Source organism: Oryx dammah, unplaced genomic scaffold, assembly GCF_014754425.2.
Source record: "Oryx dammah isolate SB20612 unplaced genomic scaffold, SCBI_Odam_1.1 HiC_scaffold_10, whole genome shotgun sequence".
NCBI lineage: Eukaryota > Metazoa > Chordata > Mammalia > Artiodactyla > Bovidae > Oryx > Oryx dammah.
Window position 1 is genome coordinate 29,284,394 of NW_024070194.1, and position 20,628 is coordinate 29,305,021.

The 20,628-nt window shown below is 57.3% G+C and overlaps 3 protein-coding genes across 7 annotated transcripts; 2 read left to right on the top strand and 1 right to left on the bottom strand.

The window, feature by feature from the left end:
* Nucleotides 1-484: 484 nt before the first annotated feature.
* Nucleotides 485-7,161, bottom strand: ARFRP1 (ADP ribosylation factor related protein 1). Of its 3 annotated transcripts, none has more exons than XR_005722323.1 (8): nucleotides 7,031-7,149; nucleotides 6,466-6,564; nucleotides 6,133-6,220; nucleotides 5,850-5,932; nucleotides 2,578-2,659; nucleotides 2,299-2,364; nucleotides 1,596-1,696; nucleotides 485-1,527 (listed from the first exon to the last, which is right to left on the bottom strand). XR_005722323.1 is itself a non-coding variant. In XM_040247772.1 (8 exons), the coding sequence occupies exons 2-8, from the start codon at nucleotides 6,556-6,558 to the stop codon at nucleotides 1,440-1,442; spliced, it is 606 nt and encodes a 201-aa protein (XP_040103706.1). In that variant the 5' UTR covers nucleotide 6,559; nucleotides 7,031-7,161; the 3' UTR covers nucleotides 485-1,439. The 3 variants fall into 3 exon arrangements, 2 of the variants coding, with proteins under 2 accessions (XP_040103706.1, XP_040103705.1); XM_040247772.1 differs by having other exon boundaries at nucleotides 2,299-2,369; nucleotides 6,466-6,559; nucleotides 7,031-7,161; XM_040247771.1 differs by having other exon boundaries at nucleotides 2,299-2,369; nucleotides 7,031-7,157.
* A 56-nt stretch (nucleotides 7,162-7,217) lies between these two features.
* Nucleotides 7,218-17,190, top strand: ZGPAT (zinc finger CCCH-type and G-patch domain containing). Its single transcript, XM_040247733.1, has 6 exons — nucleotides 7,218-8,341; nucleotides 14,970-15,103; nucleotides 15,322-15,477; nucleotides 16,025-16,144; nucleotides 16,234-16,639; nucleotides 16,768-17,190. Exons 1-6 carry the CDS (start codon nucleotides 7,755-7,757, stop codon nucleotides 16,904-16,906), a joined length of 1,542 nt encoding a protein of 513 aa, XP_040103667.1. The 5' UTR covers nucleotides 7,218-7,754; the 3' UTR covers nucleotides 16,907-17,190.
* Nucleotides 17,191-17,287: 97 nt separating this feature from the next.
* Nucleotides 17,288-20,166, top strand: LIME1 (Lck interacting transmembrane adaptor 1). Of its 3 annotated transcripts, XM_040247742.1 has the most exons (6): nucleotides 17,288-17,785; nucleotides 18,605-18,730; nucleotides 18,914-18,971; nucleotides 19,058-19,145; nucleotides 19,229-19,578; nucleotides 19,677-20,166. In XM_040247742.1, the coding sequence occupies exons 1-6, from the start codon at nucleotides 17,376-17,378 to the stop codon at nucleotides 19,953-19,955; spliced, it is 1,311 nt and encodes a 436-aa protein (XP_040103676.1). In that variant the 5' UTR covers nucleotides 17,288-17,375; the 3' UTR covers nucleotides 19,956-20,166. The 3 variants fall into 3 exon arrangements, with proteins under 3 accessions (XP_040103676.1, XP_040103677.1, XP_040103678.1); XM_040247743.1 differs by having other exon boundaries at nucleotides 17,288-18,730; XM_040247744.1 differs by lacking the exons at nucleotides 19,058-19,145; nucleotides 19,229-19,578.
* Nucleotides 20,167-20,628: the final 462 nt, after the last annotated feature.

Here is a 20,628-nt window from a genome sequence, read left to right on the forward strand (position 1 = left end):
CAGGGAGGGCGAGTCACTGAATTCAAGGGCTCCATTGTGGAATAGGCAAGTCAGAGTGGTCAGTGCCAGTCTGTGCCCTTAAGTGCCATGAAGTGTCACCTTCAAGCTGCCCCTCTTTGAGGCTCCACCCTCCTCAAAGCGGCAGGGGATTTCCCAGCAAGGGACTAGCCAAGACCTCTGGGTAGGACAGTGTGTCCCACTCGTTTTCTGGGAAACGATGCTTTTCCTTTCTAGGGCAGGTTCAGATGAGGCCTTGACTCATCAACCTAGGACTCCCAGTCCTGGCAGCCCCCACCAGCCCTGGAGGCTCCTGCCTGACCTCCAGGAAGGGCTCCAGGGAGAGGCAGGATCAAAGCACCCCCTCAATGAGTCACCTCACCTGCAGCTGGCACCCACCCACAGCCCTGACTCATCCTTTTCCCAGCATCTCCTCCCCAGCTGCCTGGGGAACCTGACCCTCAGACAAAGCCACCAGGCCTCTGGAGAATGGTGGATGGGAGCCACTCCAACTCTTTATTTTGCCCATGGCTAGGCTCACGGGGTGTCACCAGCTTCCACAAGGGCCATGTGGGAGGGTCCTGAGGACCAGCCTTGCCTGGAGGGCCTCTGCTCCTGGACACAGGACTGGAAAGGGCCCAGACCTGAGAGCAACCCCGGCCTTCACCCCCAGCTGGGAGCACAGGCCCAGCACACTACTAGCCTGGGCTCCTTGGGACCCTGCTGGCCTTCCTCACACCCCAAGCTCATCTCTAGGTTATTCTGGGTGGGTGGCAGGCAGGCTGGGGGTGGGGAGGAACAGATGCCCACTCCCAGCACAACCACCTAGCTTTCCCATTTTCCCTGGAGATCAAAACAAGGTGGCTGGGCCAGTGGGTGGGGCTCACAGCCTCCCAGGCAGGTCTCCCTGCCTCCTGAAGCTGCATCAGGACAGGGACAGCAACAAGCCCAGGTCTCCTTCAGGTGACACCAACCCCCCCACCTGAGTCCAAGATCAGAGGGAACAGAGGCCAAGGACAGTCATAGCTGCCTCCATGGGCATGAGGCACAGAGCAGCCTTGAGCACTATGGAGGGCCCCACAGCTCTGAAACACCTATTTCCAAGCAGCTCCCCATCAAGGCCCCATGCAGGGCCAAACCGGCAGGCCTGCTGGGGCAGCAGCTCCAAAAGGAGAGGTGGCCCGCGGGGGGCCCAGACTGGGCCTCGGGCAGATCTAGGCCTGCTATGGCCGTAAGTTCTGCTGGCGGTCGGCTGGCATCCCTAAGGCCCCAGCACCCCTAGCAGAAGCCTCTGCTTTTCTGGACACAGAAAAATTTGTCTTAGAGAAGAAACAAAGCAAATGGGAGAACCAAAAGGCAAAGCCGACCCAGCCCCCAGAATTGGTGGTGTGGAGCAGGCAGGAACTCTTCAGGACAAGAGTTGGGCACACAGGCAGGTGTGCCTACGTGATGTCCCGTTGCCGTGGCGGCCGGTGCACATTCCGCACGACGCACTTCACCATCCACTCGATGCCCTCGCGCACCCCCTTGCTGTGGAGACAATGGGCATGAGGCGGGGCTGGCTGTGGCCCCCGGTGCCCAGGGTGAACCCCACTCACCCTGTGAGGGCCGAGCAGGCCTGGGTCAGGCAGTCCCGCCTGCCGATCTTGGAGGCACAGTCGCTGAATGCAGTCTTGATGTCAGGGATGGAGAGGCAAGTCTGGGGGAGGTGAGGCCATGAGAGGTAGGCCTGCCACCCTGCCCACCCTCTACCCCCAGAGCAGTTCCAGAGCTGTGGGGGTAGAGGGCAGGTGGGAAGCTTCATGGCACCTTCCAGGAGGTGCCTCCTGGCTACTGTCCAGGAGGGTACCTGCCTGGTTAGCAGCCTCATGGAGACACACCCTGGCAGCACAACGCAGATGCTACAGGAATATGCCACCCGTCTGTTCAGGGCCCCCTCCAAGCGAACGGCTGCCATGATGCCACCTCTCACCAGTGGTTCATGGAGTGGGGCCAGCATAGTTACTGTGCTCAAGGGCAGCAGACAGGTTGGTGTCAGCACTGACTCCCACCCTGAGGTGCTTCTGCACTCTTTCCAGACCTTCACCTGGGTCCGCCCAGCAGGAGGCCCCTGGCTGCAGAGGAATGGGGGACTGCTGCCTCTGGTGCAGAGGTGCCAGCACAGCAGGAAGAACCCAGGGGTGGGGGTAATCTGTTCGCCTGGGGCAGCCACACTCAGGGTAACTGAAGAAGGTAGTGGCCCTCCCCTCGGAGAGGTCCCCATCTGGCGGGAGCAGGAGCCCACTTGGCCTAGGGGCTCACCTCAACATCCTGCTTATTGGCCAGCACCAGGATGGGGACACCGTCCAGCGCCTCGCTTGTGACCATCTTCTCTGGGGCGGGCAGAGAGGCGGCAGTGAGTGCCCTTCATCCGCCTCCACACAGGTCCCCACATCCCTGCTGACCCCACATGGACGCACTTGGCTGGCGTCTTCCTGTCCCGGCGTGGCCCAACCTCCCCCAAGCCCAGCTCTGGAATCGGGACTCTGCAGACAGAACCCTCCCACTCCCTGCATACCCAGCCTAGCTGGCTGTACCCACCAAATGCCTGTTTGGACTCAGACAGCCGCTCCTCGTCTGTGGAGTCGATGACATAGATGACGCCATGACACTCTGCATAGTACTGGGCAGGAGGAAAACCAGGTGCTGAGCCTCGGGCACTCAGCAACCTCAGGGCAGCCCCTAGCTGGGAGACCCTGCTAGGGTGCTTCCTGGAGGTGGGGCAGAGTGCAGATACACCCCAGACCTGCTGGGACAGGGTGGCCATCTTCCTCACCCACTTCGCAGGTGCTGTGCTCTAAACCCCACTTCAGGATCCACTGCTGAGACCCACCCACACCCCCTGGCCTGAGGAGAGTGGCCAGAGGATAAAGGATGGGGCTCCAGGTCTCTGTACACTTGGGTAGGGGGACCCAGTGCAGACAGCAAGGCAGTAGGTATATCAATAGGGAGCCAGGGAAGGCCTCCTACACGTTCAAGGCAGCTCTGACCCCTGCATGGGACAACACAGCCAATGACAGAGCCATCCCAGGGAGTTTGGAGCTCTGTAGGAAGGCAATGGCAACCCACTCCAGTACTCTTGCCTGGAAAACCCCATGGGCGGAGGAGCCTGGTAGGCTGCAGTCCATGGGGTCGCTAGGAGTCAGACACGACTGAGCGACTTCACTTTCACGCACTGGAGAAGGAAATGGCAACTCACTCCAGTGTTCTTGCCTGGAGAATCCCAGGAATGGGGGAGCCTTGTCTCTGGGGTTGCACAGAGTAGGACATGACTGAAGTGACTTAGCAGCAGGCTGGCATCAGCAGGCCAGCCAGCCCTGGGTTCCTGCAGCAGCAGCCACACAAGAGAGCCCCACCCCCCCACCACACACACACACGCACCAGAGCCCAGGGTACAGGGAGAGCTATGGGGAGTGAACAGCACCATCCCTGGGGAAACAGACACATGAAGCAAGGCCTGGTGAATCCACCTTCTGTCCTGATGTTAAAAGGACAGAAACACCCATGTCGCAGGAGCAGGTGACTGCATCCTTGCCCCTTGTCTCCACCCCAGCTCCTGCCCAGCAAGAACTCAGGAACTGGGAACACCCGCACATCCCTCAACATGGGTGGCCTTCTGGTCCACAGACCAACCATGAACTCCAAACCTGAGGCCTCTCTGGCTGGCCTGCTTGGGTGATACAGGACCCGGGAGCTGCAGCCCAACAGTGCAGGCCTCCTAGGCAGACAAGGGCACTGTGGGGTTTGCAGCAAGTCAGTAAGGGAATCACTACTTGGGCCCCGGACCCCTGTGGTGGCAGAGAACTTCAACTGGTGTGTGACTGGGCCCTGGCAGATGGGGGCGGGGTCCACCAGCGGGGGATGACCAGGAAGCAGCGGTAGCTGTGAACCTATGGTGCCCACCCGACCCAGATCCTGAGGACAGTTGTCACCAATGCCCACACTCTGGAGGCTCTCAGGTGCGGCCTGGAGAGACAGAGGCCACAAGTCCTCCCTGTGGCAGGGTGCCAGAGGGTCCACTGGGTCCACAAACATGGCCTGCAGCTGGCACGTGCACAAACCTATAGGTACCAGCTTGCGGCACGAGCAGAGGTGCTGGGTGGAGGTAAGGCCGTAGAGGTGGAAGTGAAGGTCCACCAGATGCTGTCGGACTACAAGGGGGCAGGGACAGGCCCCGGGACATAGTCTCAGAACAAGGGGAGAGCAGGAGGCCCACTTTACACCCCTCCTGGTGACCCACACGGCTGGGGACATGGCACCCCTGTGCAACCCAGTCACCAGAGGCCGGCAAAGCCCTGGCCTGGCAGGGGCACCTGATGCCATCAGCAGGAGGCAGGGCACCCACTCCATCTCAAGAGTCGGGGAGCATGTGAGAAACCCCGGGCCCATCCTGCCGAGATGGCAGGCTCAGTCCTCGTGAGGAGGCAGTGGCAAGGCCATGGCGTGACCAGAAGTGGAAGCTGGGGGCTACCACCAACCACCAAGCTGGCTTCCCCTCAGGAGGAGCCAGACCCCAGCCAGAGGCGCAAGGGCAGCAGAGCACCTTCACTAGCTATGTCCTGGCTGCCATGGTGGGCAGTGCGCCCAGCACAGGGCCCCTTGTCAGCTCCTGCAGGACCCACTCTGACGCACCAGAGCTACCTGAGCATGTCATAGCTGCCCGCCATGGTGACCTGCCAAGGGGATAGGATCCCAGCCAGCTTGGCCTGACATGGGGCAGCGCCCAAGATGACCCTGCCCCTGACCAGATCTTCATCCCCCACAACACTTGCCAGCTGCTAAACTCTGACACACCCTGCCCCTGCTACTCTGAGACCCTGGCCTATAAAGAATGTCAGGTCCCCGTGTGGATCTGAGGTTTGAACAAACAGCCCCTGGCTTGGTCCAACTTAAATGGTCACAGAGGGCCTGTCAATGACCTTCTGGCCATGGAATGGACAGGGTCTTCTTGGCTGGAGGTCAGGACAGGGAGGACACTTTGGGGAGAAGGTGGGGAAAATGACCAAGGACCTCCTGCTGGGGTCAAGCCAGAAACCAAGACTAGGGCATTAGACATCAGCAAGTGCCGGGGTGATCAGTGCCCCTAGAGCTGGGTGAGCCTGTCTGTGCCCCCAGCATCCACTGGGTGGGGGAGGGGAAGAGGCTCATTCCACCCTGCTCTCTGCTGGACCCTGTGCCTGGCAGAGGCTGAGTGAAAGACTAATTACGATTCTGAGGTCTCAGAAATGCTTCAAAAGGTCAAAAGAAGAGACAGCTGCTGTGAGCCTTAGAGGACATCCTCCCCTCAGTAGGAGGGACCCCATGGGGGAGACTCGGGCCCCAGGGCTGAAGCTGAGAGCCATTGTGTCTTCCCTGCTCCTCAGGCATCCTCTGTCTCATCTTGTGCTGATTAGCAACAAAATCTCTAAGCTAAAGGAACCAGTGTGTCCCTGCTCTTGGGGTGTGACTGAGGAACTGGGATGGGGGTGAGCCTCAGGAACCAAATGGGTCACAGAAGCTGCCAAGATTAAGGAAAGAAGAATCCTAGGCTTCCCTGGTGGCTTAGAGGTTAAAGCATCCACCTGGAATGCAGGAGACCCAGGTTCGATCCCTGGGTCGGGAAGATCCCCTGGAGAAGGCAATGGCAACCCACTCCAGTACTCTTGCCTGGGGAATCCCATGGAGGGAGGAGCCTGGTAGGCTACAGTCCATGGGGTCGCAAAGAGTCGGACACGACTGAGCGACTTCACCTCTGATAAAAGGAAGGACGAGACTAAGGTACCACCCGGATAGAGACGGTGCTAGGGAGCCAACGTGGCACCCACCCATCTTACCTTGTCCCACAGAGACTGCAGCTCCTCCTGCCCCCCCAAGTCCCAGAACATCAGGCGGGCCTTTCCCACGTCCACAGTGCCGACTGCAGAGAAGAGACAGGTGAGGCTGCAGTTTTGATCCCTGACCCACCAGCTCCCAGCTCTCCTGGGAGAAGCAGGCTGAACCTGTGCTGCACAATGCTGGAACCAACGGTAGCCGGAGCAGAGGCCTCACCCGTGGCCTTTGCACACTGCAGCATCCTCAGCGTTCTGCCCCCAACCCACACCCCCAAAGGACCCTTACTGTTTAGGCCCACGGTGGTAGTGATTTTGGACAGACTCATCCCCTTGTAGTTCTTGTTGAATCGGGTCTTTGACTGCTCCAAGAAGGTCTAAGGGCAGAGAGAAAGAGGCGTGAGATAGAATTGCAATAGTTTTCAAACACCCCCTCCTGGGGCTTATTCCTTTACAACAAGGCAAAAGAGAACAACGTTTGCCTTTTAAAGCGGCTGGTGATAACTATCCTATGACCTTAAGCAGGGTTCAGAGCCTGCCTGGGTGGAGTACACGCAGCTAAAAAAACACACCGAAAAGACTGTGGGGGTGGGGGATGGTGCTGACACGGAGCCACACTCACCGTCTTCCCGGCGTTGTCCAGACCCAGGATCAGGACGCAGTACTCGTCCTTCTGGAACATGTACTTGTATAGGCCCGACAGCAGCGTGTACATCCTGCCCTGGGCACCCGAGATCGGACGAGACGGCCCGCACCGTGGACAGAGGGTCCCGCTGCCCGCACGGCCGCTCACAGCTGGAGCCCAGGGCCCTTCTGGCTCCGCCTCCCTTCCCTTCCCCTCCGCCGGCCTTCGCCTCCGCAACTGCTACAGAATAATCGGCCCGGCGCTCCAGGTGCCCACACGCCCTCTCCGGCCCGGCCAGGGCCTCTGTTCGCAGGCAGAGGGCAGCCTGTCCCGCCCCGCTTCTCGGTACTCCCCCGCCCGGGCTCCCTTCAGGCTTTGCTCCCCTCGGGTCTCCTTAACCAACGCCCGCTTCGCTCCCGGCCCGCCGCGAGCGCCTCTCAGAGGCGGGGCTTCTGAGGGCTGGTGACTGCCCAGAGCAGTCGTGAGGCGGGCGGGCGGCGCGGACAGACTGCGGACCGGTCGCCGAGCCTGGGCCCAGCTCCGCCCACCCGCCTCGATGTACCTGCGACCGCCCGGCCGGACCGCCGAGCCGCAGAGCAGGGCAGCCGCCTGGCGCCTGACCCACCGACCCCGCGCTAACCCCGCGCGGCGCCTGACGGGACACGCGCTGGTCAGCCGGGGAGGGGCGGAGCCTTCCCGGCAGCCCCCGCGCCAGACACTTCCGCTGGCGGCGGCGCTCGGGCGGAAGCGCCTGTGGGCTGCAAGGGCGGAAGTGGGGCGCCGGACGGCTTTGGCCGGTGAGGCCGGCTGGCCGTCTGTGGCGGCGGCCGGGAAACCGCGCGGAGGAGGGCCTGGCCGGGGCGAGGGGGTCTGGGCAACGGGGCCTTGGCCCGAGGTTGCTGACCGAGCGGAGACGGGCGGCGCGAGGCCGCAGAGGTGGGTCCGGCGGGGGACACAAGACTTGGACGCATAGACCCCGGAAGAGCTTGAAGGCAGCTCCCGGGAAGGGAATCGAGGCCGTGGGGCCAGTGGCCAAGGGCCAGCTTTGGCTCCTCCTCTCGGAGCTTGAAATATCTCCAGGTCCAAACGAAGAGACTGCTGTTCACGGTTCCGCAGGCTGACCACCGAGGGTTGCGGTCGGCCACCGCTCAGTGCCGGCGTTGCGGGGGCCGTCGGTCCCAGACTCATCTGGCTTCTCTTCTCCGCAGCTCTGGCTCCCACGCCTCCCCTCTGAGGACCCAGGGACCCAGCCCCGCAGGCGCGGGAAATCGGCCCCTCCCGCCAGGATGGACGAGGAGAGCCTGCAGACCGCCCTCCGGACCTACGACGCGCAGCTGCAGCAGGTGGAGCTGGCCCTGGGCGCTGGCCTGGATCCCTCGGAGCTGGCCGACCTGCGCCAGCTGCAGGGGGACCTGAAGGAGCTGATCGAGCTCACTGAGGCCAGCCTGGTGTCGGTCAGGAAGAGCAAGCTGCTGGCGGCGCTGGATGGAGAGCGCCCAGTCCAGGAGGATGCTGAGCCTTTGGCTTTCCAAAATGCCATCGTGGAGACGGCGGAGGTGCCAGTAGCCCCCGCGGCAGAACTGGAGACTGTTCCTTCGAGAGAGACTGGGCCAGGACCCACGGAGCCTGGGCAGGAGGAGGACGACGGGGAGGACCAAGAGGGCGGAGCAGCACTGAGTGGGAGAAAGGTGAACGCCCCCTACTACAGTGCCTGGGGCACCCTGGAGTATCACAACGCCATGGTAGTGGGCACCGAGGAGGCGGACGACGGCTCCCCGGGTGTGCGCGTGCTCTATCTCTACCCCACTCACAAGTCCCTGAAGCCCTGCCCGTTCTTCCTGGAGGGGAAGTGCCGCTTCCAGGAAAACTGCAGGTAAGGCCTGAGTTCTCTAGGCCCCTAGCAGTGGGGGGAGGGGGGGTGGGGGCGCGGGGACTTGCGGACAGAACCTTTGCAGTTCTTTGCAGTTTTGTTTTTCTTGGCCAAGCAAAATGCTGAGAAGAAGAGAACTTTATAGGGGCAGGGGGTTCTTCTAGCAGTATCCTTCATTAGGGGTCTTGGCTTTTCCCCAGGTATGTCAGGAGTACAGAAGGGTTTATGTTGAAAAGAATGGAGTCCCCCCGCCACCGTGACCTGTCCTATGCTTCAAAGTGACACTTATAAAATTTACTTATATTTTAGATATTTTATTAGAGAAGGGGTCAAACACCCAGGTAACTAGGGAGAGTAGCATAGAGACTGCTCACACTGTCATGGTAGGTCAATGTTTTGCTACTCTTGTATCCTCTGTTCCTGCCCCTGGAGTATTTTAAAGCAGGTTGTAGGACCTACTGGGCATTTTGCCTGTAAGTACTTCAGGATGCCCGCTTAACCTAAGTGACAAGGATGTTATGTTAAAAATTACCTCCGTGTCACTCTCACACCTCACCAACTTAACAGCAAGACCTTGTTCGTATTTAATCACGAATGTTGTAATGATGCTGTGTTTTCCTTATGTACATTATGTTTAATTTTGCTTCTTTTTCCTTTCCAAGGAATATTTCCTGAGATTTCTAGTAGATGATTTTCTTCTTTAATCAGTAGTCCAGGGTAACTATTCAATATCTTCAGTTGTTTGGTTATCTTATTTCTTTACAGATTTTTGCTGGGCCCAGAGTCTTATTTGGTGCAGTTCCCTTTTTTCCTTTTTCCTCATGAGTTTTGTGAAAAGTGTAGTGTACATACAGGAAAGTGCATGAATCAGTCATAAGCCTCCTTGAGCTTCCACAGGATGGCTGCTGCTTTGTCCCCCAGCAGAGAGTTAAGGAGCAGAGCAGGGAGCCCTCCATCCTTCCTGCCATGGTCCCTCTGGATGGTTCCTCCCCGTCCCTGTGCCACGTCCCATGTGGGGATGAGAACTGACGTATCCATGTGCTGCTTCCTCTGGGCAGCACTGTTCCAGGGGTTTCACGTGTATTCACTCACCCGGCAGCAAGCCCGCCAGGTAGGCCCTACAGCTGCTGTGGTTGCTGGACCCCCGAGGGGGCAGTCCGGCTCTGAAATGCTGCTGCCTGCTGTCAGCTTCAGGCCTGACCCATGCAGCCCACCCACCCCACCACCACGCAGGTGTTAACAGTTATTTTGTTGCTTTTACTTTGGATTTTTAGTTTAAAATTTACTTATTTAAAATTTTATTGTAAAGATAAAGTAGTGTTGAAGCACCCTGGGACCTGCCTTTCTATCCGCCCCTTCCGAGAGGCTTGTCACAACTATGATGAGCATCTCTCTAGCGTCTGAATCCTTTACAGGCACGTGTGTCTGTGAACAGAATATTCTTGTGCTTTACTTTCTAATTAAACTGTGTTGTACAGTCTGCTTTGTTTTGCAACTTGCTCTTCTCACTGAGTGTGTCTGGGAGAGAAGTTTACATTGATATTTATAGGACTGTTTTCTGCATTTTAACTGCTATTATTTTTCCTCATTCATATGCCATATTTTATTTTGTCTCCTGGTGTTTCCCAGTTTTTATTTACTAAAAAGAACACACTGAAAATCCTAGTATACATCTTTTGTCTCTGTTGGGAATGTCCCCAGTGTGGATGGCGCGAGCATTTTCTTTCCTTGCGCGCTGTCTGCTTCTAAGTCCCTGGTCTGCTCTGTCGTAGTCACCCTAGTCACTCTTGGTCACGTTCTCTAACTTGTGGATTCGTACCCACTAAAGTGAAGAGGTGGTCTTGATTGAACTTGTATTTCCTCGATTATTAGTAAAATTGAACATTTTTTCATACATTGTTCTAACTTTATCGCTCTGTGTTTCAGTATCCTTATCCATAAAACAGAGAGGAGCATGTCTTTTGCAGTTGTTGAGAGGGTGGAATGCATTAATATGCATAAAAAAACAGTACCTAACATGGAATAAGGACACAGTGGACTTAAAATTTTTATCTTGTGAAAAAGGTCAAATCCAGAAAGTAAAGACAGCACAAGGGATCACTGTAACACTCGAGTACTCAGCTGAAAACTACAAAGCTGCCGGTTACTCTGGGGTCCTCTGTGCCTCAGCCCAAACACAGCCTTTTCCCTCTTCCAAAAAGAATCACCACCCTGACCTTTATGATAATCGCCTCCTTGTGTTCCTTGTGGCATATCACTCAGATACGGCTAAGATATAAATGTTGCAGTTTAATCTTGCTCACGTCTAAAGGCTGCTGTCTGAATCTGACTGTGTACCCCCACCCCTGCCTTTCCTGGCCTCCCAGTTTCACTGTTGAAGGGGCAGACCCTCTAATGCTGACCATCACCCACCACCCTGGTGCAGCCCAGCACATTCTTGCAGTGACCAGAAGGCTGGCAGCTGGATCCTGGGACCTGCTCACTCTCGGGGTCCCACCTGGGCACAACTCAGTGCTCTGCTGCCTCTCGCAGCACGTGATGCTCAGTGCCTGGATCTGCTGGTATGGTGTGTATTGCAACAAGGAGCTTTCAGCTCCACCAGCTCGTTTACTAGCTAGGGTGTTTCAGAGTCACCTCTCCTCATGTAGAAGCCGGCTAGGTAGTGGGACAGATTGTATAGAAAAGGCAGGATAATGCCTGATGTTTCTCTTTCGTTTGCTTAGTTTCCAAGATAACAAATTGGTTCTCTTTCATCCTGAGGTGATAAATTCACTTTAAAAAATATTTAATATCCTTGTGGACTGATGGACTTAAATGCGTTTGATGAATTTCAGTCCACTGAAATGCTGATTTTTACTGAAACTCAAGCTGTCCCACTCTTGCCAGGTGGAGCCTTTTCATGTTGGCTCCTCGCCCTCTTGACACGGTCCTGGAAATCAGGATTCCCCACCCTCACCTGTGCTCTTCCTGCCACAGGCCTGAAAGCAGCCAAGTCTCTGAGAAACCCTGGTTTCTTTTAGTGGCAGATGCTATTTCAAGACTCATAGGGAGGCCCTGGGATGCACTTTGCTGCAGGGGGCTCAATGCTAGGTCTCTTCAGCAGACAGAGCTAGAAGTGCAGGTGGACACATGCTGATGTCTGTGTTAGTGCATCTGTTTGTTCAAGGACGAGTGCCTAGTGAGTTCATACTGATTTCTTAATCTTTTCTGGATTGCATCTGTATATCCTTCTCTCCCTCAGGACTCTGGTCTTCAAGGACCAACATCCTGTAATTAACTTGTTTTATCCCACTCTGCATACACAGGACGCTCTCAGAACAGCATTCATTCTTTAGTTATGACGACTGAAGACTTTTAGAGCGTTTTGATGTGCACTTCCCACTCTCCCTGCCATCTGACTGCACTAGACCTGCACAGTTGGCTCTCATGGCTGTCGCAGCCCATTGTCTCCCGTCACTCTCAGCGCTAGTTCTGGAAGGAACTTAGCGTCTCCTGCTCCCATCTGCCCATCTGTCAGGGTCTTCTTAGTCGTGTTGGTTGTCTGAGACTCATTTTCTGGTAGGTTCTTTAGGAAGGGCTCACAGGAATAACATTTGTAGAGACCTAGCATGTCTGTTCGGAGAAGGCAGTGGCACCCCACTCCAGTGCTCTTCCCTGTAAAATCCCATGGATGGAGGATCCTGGTGGGCTGCAGTCTGTGGGGTCGCTAAGAGTCAGACACGACTGAGCGACTTCACTTTCACTTTTCACTTTCATGCATTGGAGAAGGAAATGGCAACCCACTCTAGTGTTCTTGCCTGGAGAATCCCAGGGATGGGGGAGCTTGGTGGGCTACCGTCTGTGGGGTTGCACAGAGTCGGACAGGACTGAAGCGACTTAGCAGCAGCATGTCTGTTAGGCTCTGGTTGTGTCTTTCATGAAGACACAATTTAGCGGTTTTGATGAACATGTATATGATTCTTGGTTCATGTTGCTTTCCTTGAATATTTGATATACCTTACTCAATTTTGACATAAAATATTGTTTAAAAGTTTTTTTTTTTTTCCCCTTGTAAATTACCTGCTCTAATGGTATGATGTAAGTATCCAACTTCATTCATTTGCATGTGGGTATCCAATTTCCTGGGGCTTCCCAGGTGGCTCAGTGGTATAGAATCTACTTGCCAACGCAGGAGCCACAGGAGATGCGAGTTCGATCTCTGCATTGGGAAGATCCCCTTGAGGAGGAAATGGTAACCCACTCCAGTATTCTTGCCTGAGAAATGTCATAGACAGAGGAGCATGGCAGGCTACAGTCCTTGGGGGCACAAAGAATCAGACACGACTGAGCACAGCATGTATATACAATTATGTCATTGACAAACAGATACTTTTGCCTATTCTCTTCCAATTCGGCTGGCTTTTATTTCTTTTTCTTGTTTAACTGCCCCGCCTAGAACTTCCAGTACTGTACTGAATGCAAGTGGCAGGAGCACTTGCTGTCTGGTTCCTGATCTTAGGGGAAAGTACCCCTCCTCCCCTCCTTGAGTGTGATCTGAATTGTGGGTTTTCCGTAGATGCTGTTTATCAGGTTGAGTGTTTTTAACAAGTGAGGTCGTTGGGTTTTTTCCAGGTGTCTTTTCTGTATCAGTTGATATGCTCGTGTTCTGTTGATGTGCTGTTTCATTGAATGGCTTTCACCTGTTGAACCACCCTTGCATTCCTGGGATAAACCACAGTTATGATGTGTACTTATTCTAAATGCTTGTTTTCTCATTCATGTATTTACTTATTATTCTAGATGGTGTTATTCATAAATAATTATAATTATTCACAAATAATTATAATTACTCATAAATCATAAGCACTATTCATAAATGTTGTGAGGTAAACGATTAAGTAGAGGTGTTGCTGGGGGTTTGAGTTTGGGAAACATTTAAAATTTTTTCCTTATGAAAATTGTAGTCTGTCTTTTCCTGCCTCTTTAGTAACACCTCTGTCCTGTGTGGATTGTGTCCTGTGAGAGGCTTTTCCTGGGTCCCCTTCATTCCATTGGTCAGGCTGCCTGTGCTCTTAGCTGACGTTGATTTCATGCACATTCCGTTAACTACTCCCATGATTGGGAACTTTGGTTATTTCTGAGTCTTACATGTTTGGTTCATACCCTTCTGGCTCAATCTTTGCATATGTCCACCATATGCAAAGTCCACCATACTTTTCTAGGGTCATTTCATAGACGCACTTGCTGGCTTAAGGAGGACAACCAAATTTAAGGCTTCTAAGAGCACTGAAGATCCTTGCAGGGAGGTTTATTGGCGGAGTCTGGGTGTGTTGAGGAGGAGTTTGGCCAAATTCCCCTTGGGTCTGGGTCTCTTTCCTCGGTTGAACAGGACTTTTCAACCACCGTGCCCGCCAAAAGACACGTGGACTGGTCTTGGATCTGCTGGTGCCACTGGTCAGTGGCAGTACCCTGGGTGCCCGAGGACGGGCAGGGGTGAGAAGGAACCTCCCAGAACCCCACCTAGGAAGGTGACTGAAATGCTTTCTCGCCTCTCCTTTCTCCCCATGGTCTCTTCACGCGAGGCTGGCTGTATGTTGGAGCCAGGGCCTGTCTTTGCTTGCTTTTGTGGGTTAGAACGCTTCCTCCCTGAAATGGGGGCACTGCAGGAGATGTGTGCCTGGTGACTTCATGTCTTTATTTGGCCAAGTTCAAAGTTGCAGCCCTCTGTTCCCACACTTCCTGTCCCACCTCCTCTCTCCTGGTTTTCATTTTGGTGTCACTGTTTCAGTGACAAAGACAAGGCAGCATCATTACAACCAGCTCCTCCTAGTTGGCTGGGGAGGCCTCAGTCCTGTGAGTTACGCAAGCAGACCCCCTGTCTTGATGACCTGTTGTGTCCAGTGGAGCGGTGCTGGGGAACTGTTGTCACAAGTGTGTCTCCCAGCCACATGTGTGCCTGTGTGTGCGTGACTCTAGCCCAGGAGGCTGGAGAGTAACCAGAAGCCTCTAGTCCTCGGCGCACCCAGGTCCATCTGAGAGTTAGAGCACAAGCACAGTGTGTGTCCATACGTGTGCATGTGTACACACATGTGCCTACACATATTTGTGTGCTTGTGTGTAGTCGGTGTGTGTGTGCCTGTGTATGGTGCATGTGTGAATGTATGTGTCTCTTTGTGTCCATGCATGTGTGTACATACATGTGTGCATGAGTGCACTTATATGTGTTCCTGTGTATATATGTATGCACGTATAGGTATGGGTGTGCATACATATTTATACACATGTTCAGTGTATACATCTGGGTGTGTACATGTGTGCATGAGTATATTGCATGTGAATACATGTGTTCAGTGTATATGTGTGTAGGTGTGTGTACATGTGTGTGGGGGTGTGATGTGTGTGTATACATGTTGAGTGTATATGTGTGGATGTGTGTACGTGTGTGGGTGGGTGTTGCGTGTGTATGCATGTTGTGTTCAGTTTAGATGCTCATAATTGTGTATTATATGCGTGTTTGTGGATGTCTGTGTGGACCTGTGTGTCCCTCTCTCCATTCATCTCTCCATCGGGCGGTGTCCAGGCAGGTAGACTGGATTATCTGGGCTTGTGGGACGCTGGTGGCCATACCTGAGTTATGTGGCCCTCTCTGCAGGTTCTCGCACGGGCAGGTAGTCTCAGTGGACGAGCTGCGCCCCTTCCAGGACCCGGACCTGAGCTCCCTGCAGGCTGGCTCTGCGTGTCTGGCCAAGCGGCAGGATGGTCTGTGGTACCCAGCACGGATCACTGGTGAGGCTGCCCCGGGGCCTCCCTGACGGGCCCTTCCCAGGAAGCCCTCTTCATGTGTCACATGTGTTAGTCCTGCGTGACTCCTCCTCTGGGTGGGTGTTGGGGTCCCACCCCACACATGAGAAGAGCAGGGCCCCCTTGGTTTTGGCCCCACCCTGCTCCCACCTTCCAGAGCGGCTACTTCCGTGTGCTGCCCTGCTGCCTCTGTGCCCCTCCAGATGTAGACAGTGGCTACTACACAGTCAAGTTTGACTCTCTGCTGTTGAAAGAGGCTGTGGTAGAAGGGGACAGCATCCTGCCCCCACTGCGCACAGAACCTGCAGGGTCCTCTGACTCAGACGGCAGCGATGCGGATGACCCCAGCTATGCTCGAGGTATGGCTGCTGCCACCCCCAAGAGGCTCCCGGCTGGCAGGGCCCACACTGTGGTCAGTACAAGGACGCACTCCCGGGGAGATGAGGGTGTGTGATGGATCTGGGGCACGTCCAGAGACCCACAGATGCAGAAACCATAGTCCCATGCAAGCCACGGGAGGGGATGGGATGCACAGGAAGGGACAGCTTCCTGCAGGGCACAGGGACCTGTTGGCTGGATGAAGGATAGGCTGTCAGTGTCTGGCCTCCCCCCAGGGGTGGGGGTGCCCACATGGGGTCTGTTAGCCGCATTGTCCATACTGATGGAGGGGAGGACTGCTCTCCACAAGGGAACAGGGAGCGTGGAAGGGGGCCATCCTGTGACCAGGTCGTGGAAACGGCCGGGCTCTGCCTTCTGCTTGTGCCACACGCCCTGGGCAGGGTGCTGGGGATGCTGGGGGCCGGCTGTGCAGAGCTGTGCAGAGCTGAGCTCTTGGGTTAGCCTTGGCTGGAGCCCAGGATGCTCTGCATCTAGCTGGGTTAAGCCACTGCCCTCTGATGCCCGCAGTGGTGGAACCTGGTGCTGCCAACCCCGGGACCTGCAGCTCCGCTTTTGCCGGCTGGGAGGTGCACACGCGGGGCATTGGCTCCAGACTCCTCGCCAAGATGGGCTATGAGTTTGGCAAGGGTGAGTGCACTTGTGCTGCCTGGGGACAGGAGGGACTCCACATCATGGCCCAAGGGTCCAGTGGCAATGCCAGCCTGGTGTTCCCCTAGGTCTGGGCCGGCGTGCAGAGGGCCGGGTGGAGCCCGTCCATGCTGTGGTGCTGCCACGTGGGAAGTCACTAGACCAGTGTGCAGAAATCCTGCAGAAGAGAACCCGGGCTGGCCAGGCTGGTGTCAGCAAGCCCCCAAAGTGCCGGAGCAGAGGGAGTGGACCTGGGGGCCGCCCACCTCCTCGAAGTGTGTTCGACTTCCTGAATGAGAAGCTGAAAGGCGGGGCTCCAGGGGCCCCAGAGGTGGGGGCGGCGCCCTCCGGGAGGAGTGGCAAGGAGGTATACCATGCCAGCAGGAGTACCAAACGGGCCCTGAGCCTGCGGCTCCTCCAGACCGAGGAGAAGATTGAGCAGACCCAGCGAGCCATCCGGGGCATCCAGGAGGCCCTTGCCCGCAACGCTGGCCGGTACGTGTGGCCCTGCCCCAGGCACATCACCCCTGCCCAGCTTCCCCTGAGAGAGTTTGGGGGCGGCAGGCCGGGTCTGAGGAGGGGCTGGAGGAGGACGGCAGTGCTGAATGTGGGCCCCTCTCCAGGCACAGTGTGACAACGGCCCAGCTGCAGGAGAAGCTGGCAGGAGCCCAGCGGCAGCTGGGGCAGCTCCGGGCCCAGGAGGCAGGCTTGCAGCGGGAACAGAGGAAGGCCGACACTCACAAGAAGATGACTGAGTTCTAGAGCCCTGCACGTGTTGTGGGTGGAACTGAGGGGCCTCGGCTCCTGCTGCCCTCGGGCAGACAGCGGGGATGCCACCAGAAAGAAGGGCCAGCCTGCTCTGTGGCTACACCCCACAAAGGGCCTTCTTGCTGGTCTCCGGCATGTGGACACTGCTGAGCAGAAACAGGCTGCAGGGGCCCCTTCCTGATGCTTCCCTGCCCACTGAGTCCACCTGCCAGTGTCCTGGGGTGTCTCGTGAGCAAAGACATTAAAGTGACTTTGTCACAGTGTCTGATTTCATTGGAGGCTTGACTGGCTGTGGGGTCCTTGGGGAGTAGGGGTCTTTGCACCAGGTCACAGGGCTGGGCTGGAGGGGTCCTGAGTGAGCCTGCTGCCCCTGCCCAAACCCAGAGCCAGGAGCCTCCTTGCTGCTCTCCCAGATGTGGGTCACAGCCTCGGATGCCCCGCCCACAGTGCCTGACACCCACAGATGAGTGGAGCTGGTGCTGCAGTGGTGGGAGGAGACCTTGGCCGTGCTGGGCCCGGAGTAGCACTGTTAAGGGGGCAGGAGGACCCAGCGAGCTGGGGTTGTTGTGCATGTCTCCTCACCCGCGCACCTGCCACTTCATGGGTGGAGGCAGTGCCAACTCGTCCCGCCAAGTACCATCTAGACCCCAGGCGGGGCCACAGCAGGTGGGGGTGGCTGCCGTGGCGGGGAGATGAGATGAGGCACACAGGAAGTGAAGTGGGGGAGCTGGGCTGCAGGCGACAAAGGCACTGTGCTTCAAGGTGCCCAAGCTGCCTGCCACCCCAGACGGTGGAGCTGCACTACACCCCGGTCTCAGTGAGTGCTACTCTGGCCTCCAGACGGTGGAGGAGCCACACCACGTCCTGGCCTTGGTGAGTGCCCACTCGCTTCTGGCCTGTCCAGGGCCCCAAGCTCCTTGGTGCCTTCCTAGGACAGCTGAGGGCTGGAGTCTGGGAGGACTGGGCCCTACCAGGTCAGGGCACTGGGACTTGGGCCCTCTGGTGAGGAAAGCCCACTTGCTGGGCCTGTGTGGACTGGCCCCCACCTCCAGAGACTCCCCACCCCATAGCTCTGTGCGACTGGACACCTGCTTCCCCCTGCCCCCGAGCAGCTCTGCCAAGACTCCAGGAAGTAGACATCCAATGGCAGCGGCAGTGGGAGAGGAGGGGTGGCGAGCCTGGGGGAGAAGGGGAGTCCATGTTCAGAGTAGCCCCTCCAGCCTGCTTCACCCTCCAGCTTCCCAGCCCCTGGGGGGCCAGTCTTTAGTGGGCGGCCAGGAGGCACCACCTGGACAGGAGCTATTCCTGGGCAGGATGTGGCTGTAGGTGAGTCTGTGGCCTCTGGCTTGCCTTCCTGGGGTGTGACCTGGGTCTCAGGTTCAGCCTGTGACCACAGCAGGGCCTTGGTCAGGCCCTATGCTTAGCCATCAGTTGGGTCATCCTTGCCAGCTCAGGTCCTTGTGGGGGCCAGGCAGAGCACACCTCACACCAGCACCCCCCAGGCAGAGATGGGAAGGTGGGCGCCAAGGCATGCCCCCTTGGCCTCCATAGGAGGGAGGAGCTACCGAGACAGGGGTTTCCTGTGTGCTGAGTCAGCGCACAGTGGGAAAGGGACCTCCTGGCAGCATGAGACACACAAGTGGGGCTGTCAGGTGGGTTCCCAGTCCCTCAGCCTCCAGCACCAGTCTTCAGCTTGCAGGCTCGTCCACATCTTCACAGGATGAGGCTACAGGGGTCCTCAGTCCCTCCTGCTCTCTGGGTCCTAGGGTGCTTCACACTGCTCCTCTGGCTGTGGGTGTTGTGCACAGCCTGCAACAGGTATGTCCATCCCTGCCTGGCCTGGGTGGGGCCTGGCTCAGCTCTACCAGAGCCAGAGGGGCCGGGACTCAGGCAGGCCCAGCATGGCTCTGTACACATACTTCCTGAGGGGCCTTGGACCGGAGGCTGACATCTCTGACCCATGTCTCTGCCTCCCTGGGCTGATGACCCTCTGGCACCCAGGAAGCAGGCACGGAGGCAGCTGTCCAGGCTCCAGGGCAGTGCAATGCCAGCAGAAGTGGTGAGTGCCAGAGTGTCCCTGGGGCCAGACTGTTCTGGGGCCAGGGCGGAGCCATCTGGAGGCCGACCAGCCTTCCTTGCCCCCAGTCACTGCTAAGACGACCCCACCACTGCTCCCTCAGCAAGTCAGACACCAGGCTGCATGAACTGCACCGCAGCCGGCCCTGTAGCAGAGGTGAGCTGGTGGGAGGGCTGGGGCCTGGAGGTGGGTAGGCATCCCCAGACCCCCAGTAACCTCTGCCCTCTCTCCACCCACAGCCCCACGGCCTGCCAGCATGGATCTCCTACGTCCACAGTGGCTGGAGGCATCCAGAGGCATGACCAGGCCCCCGGCACCCTTCTCACACCAGGAGCTGCCCCTGGCTGCGCCCTCCACTGGCCCAGAGGCCACCTATTCCAACGTGGGGCTGGCAACAATCCCCAGGGCCAGGCTGGCAGTTAGCTCTGTGGTGTGGGCAGGGGCACGGCTGACCAGCAGCTATGCCAGGCCTGGGCCTGAGGCCAGACCTGTGGTAGCTGAGTATGCTTGTGTCCAGAAGTTCAGGGGAACAGATCAGGGCCCCCAAGGCCTGGGGCAGGGGAAGGTCAAGGCAACCCCACCCACTCAGGTAACCCAAAGGATGTCAGATAGGGTGGGTGGGACTGGGCAGATCCTTCACTGAATGTATGGCACTGACTCCTCCCTGGGCTGACTTCCTTTCTCCAGGTGGACATCCTGTATTCCAGGGTCAACAAACCTAAAAGGAGGGACCCAGGACCTGCCACAGACCAGCCAGACCCCAAAGGTGGGGGAGTAATTTTGGCTCTGGGGAGTGACCCAGCCTACGAGGTCCTCCCTCTTGGGGGCCTCGCTATGGACAAGAGCCTCCTGGAAAACGTGTATGAGAGCATCCAGGAGATGGGAGCACCTCTGGAACCCCCGAGCTCCAGCTCCTATCGGGAAAGGACATGTGCAGGGCACAGAGACACTTTGCTTCCTATCTAAGCCTGGGGAGGGGTCTTCATCGCCTCCCTGCCCTGAAAACCCAATTACAGATGATCCTTCCTCCAGAGTGGGCTGCGAACCCTCCTTTCCCCCACACGCAACTGACAACACAAATTCCAGACAGCAGCGCTGCCAGCATGTGGGGTCCCCCGGATCCTGGCTGCCATGTCTTCTGCAGGGCAGGGTCTCAATAAAGCCCCAGATCCCTATACCTCAGCCTGCTCTTCCTCACCCTGAGAGCCTTGGGGGTGGGGGTTGGTTCCGCTGGGCGTGCCATGTACTTGGGAAGGGGAGCAAGCCCTGGGGGGCGGTCCTCAGGCCGAAGAGTTCCTCGGAGAAGTGAGCTGGGCCGCACGGTGGCCGCTGATCGCCAGGGAAGGCTCCGCCACAATCCCTGGAGTTACATAAGGGACAGGGGAGGTAGGCAGTCGTACGTTAAAGAATAACCTGCTCCAGGGAGGCCCGCCAAAGAGACGAGCAGAGGCTCCCCTCGAGGAAGCCGGCCAGCCCTGGGACCCGGGTGCACGGACGCGGGGGCGGGAGCCCGGCGGGCGGGCGGTGCTAGCCCGGACCCCTCCTAGACCGGCGCGGGAGGCGGCCAGCGCGGGAGCAGCCGGCCTGGGACTGGGCGTGACTGCAGGGCGGGCCAATGGGCTCGGGGTGGGGGCGGGTC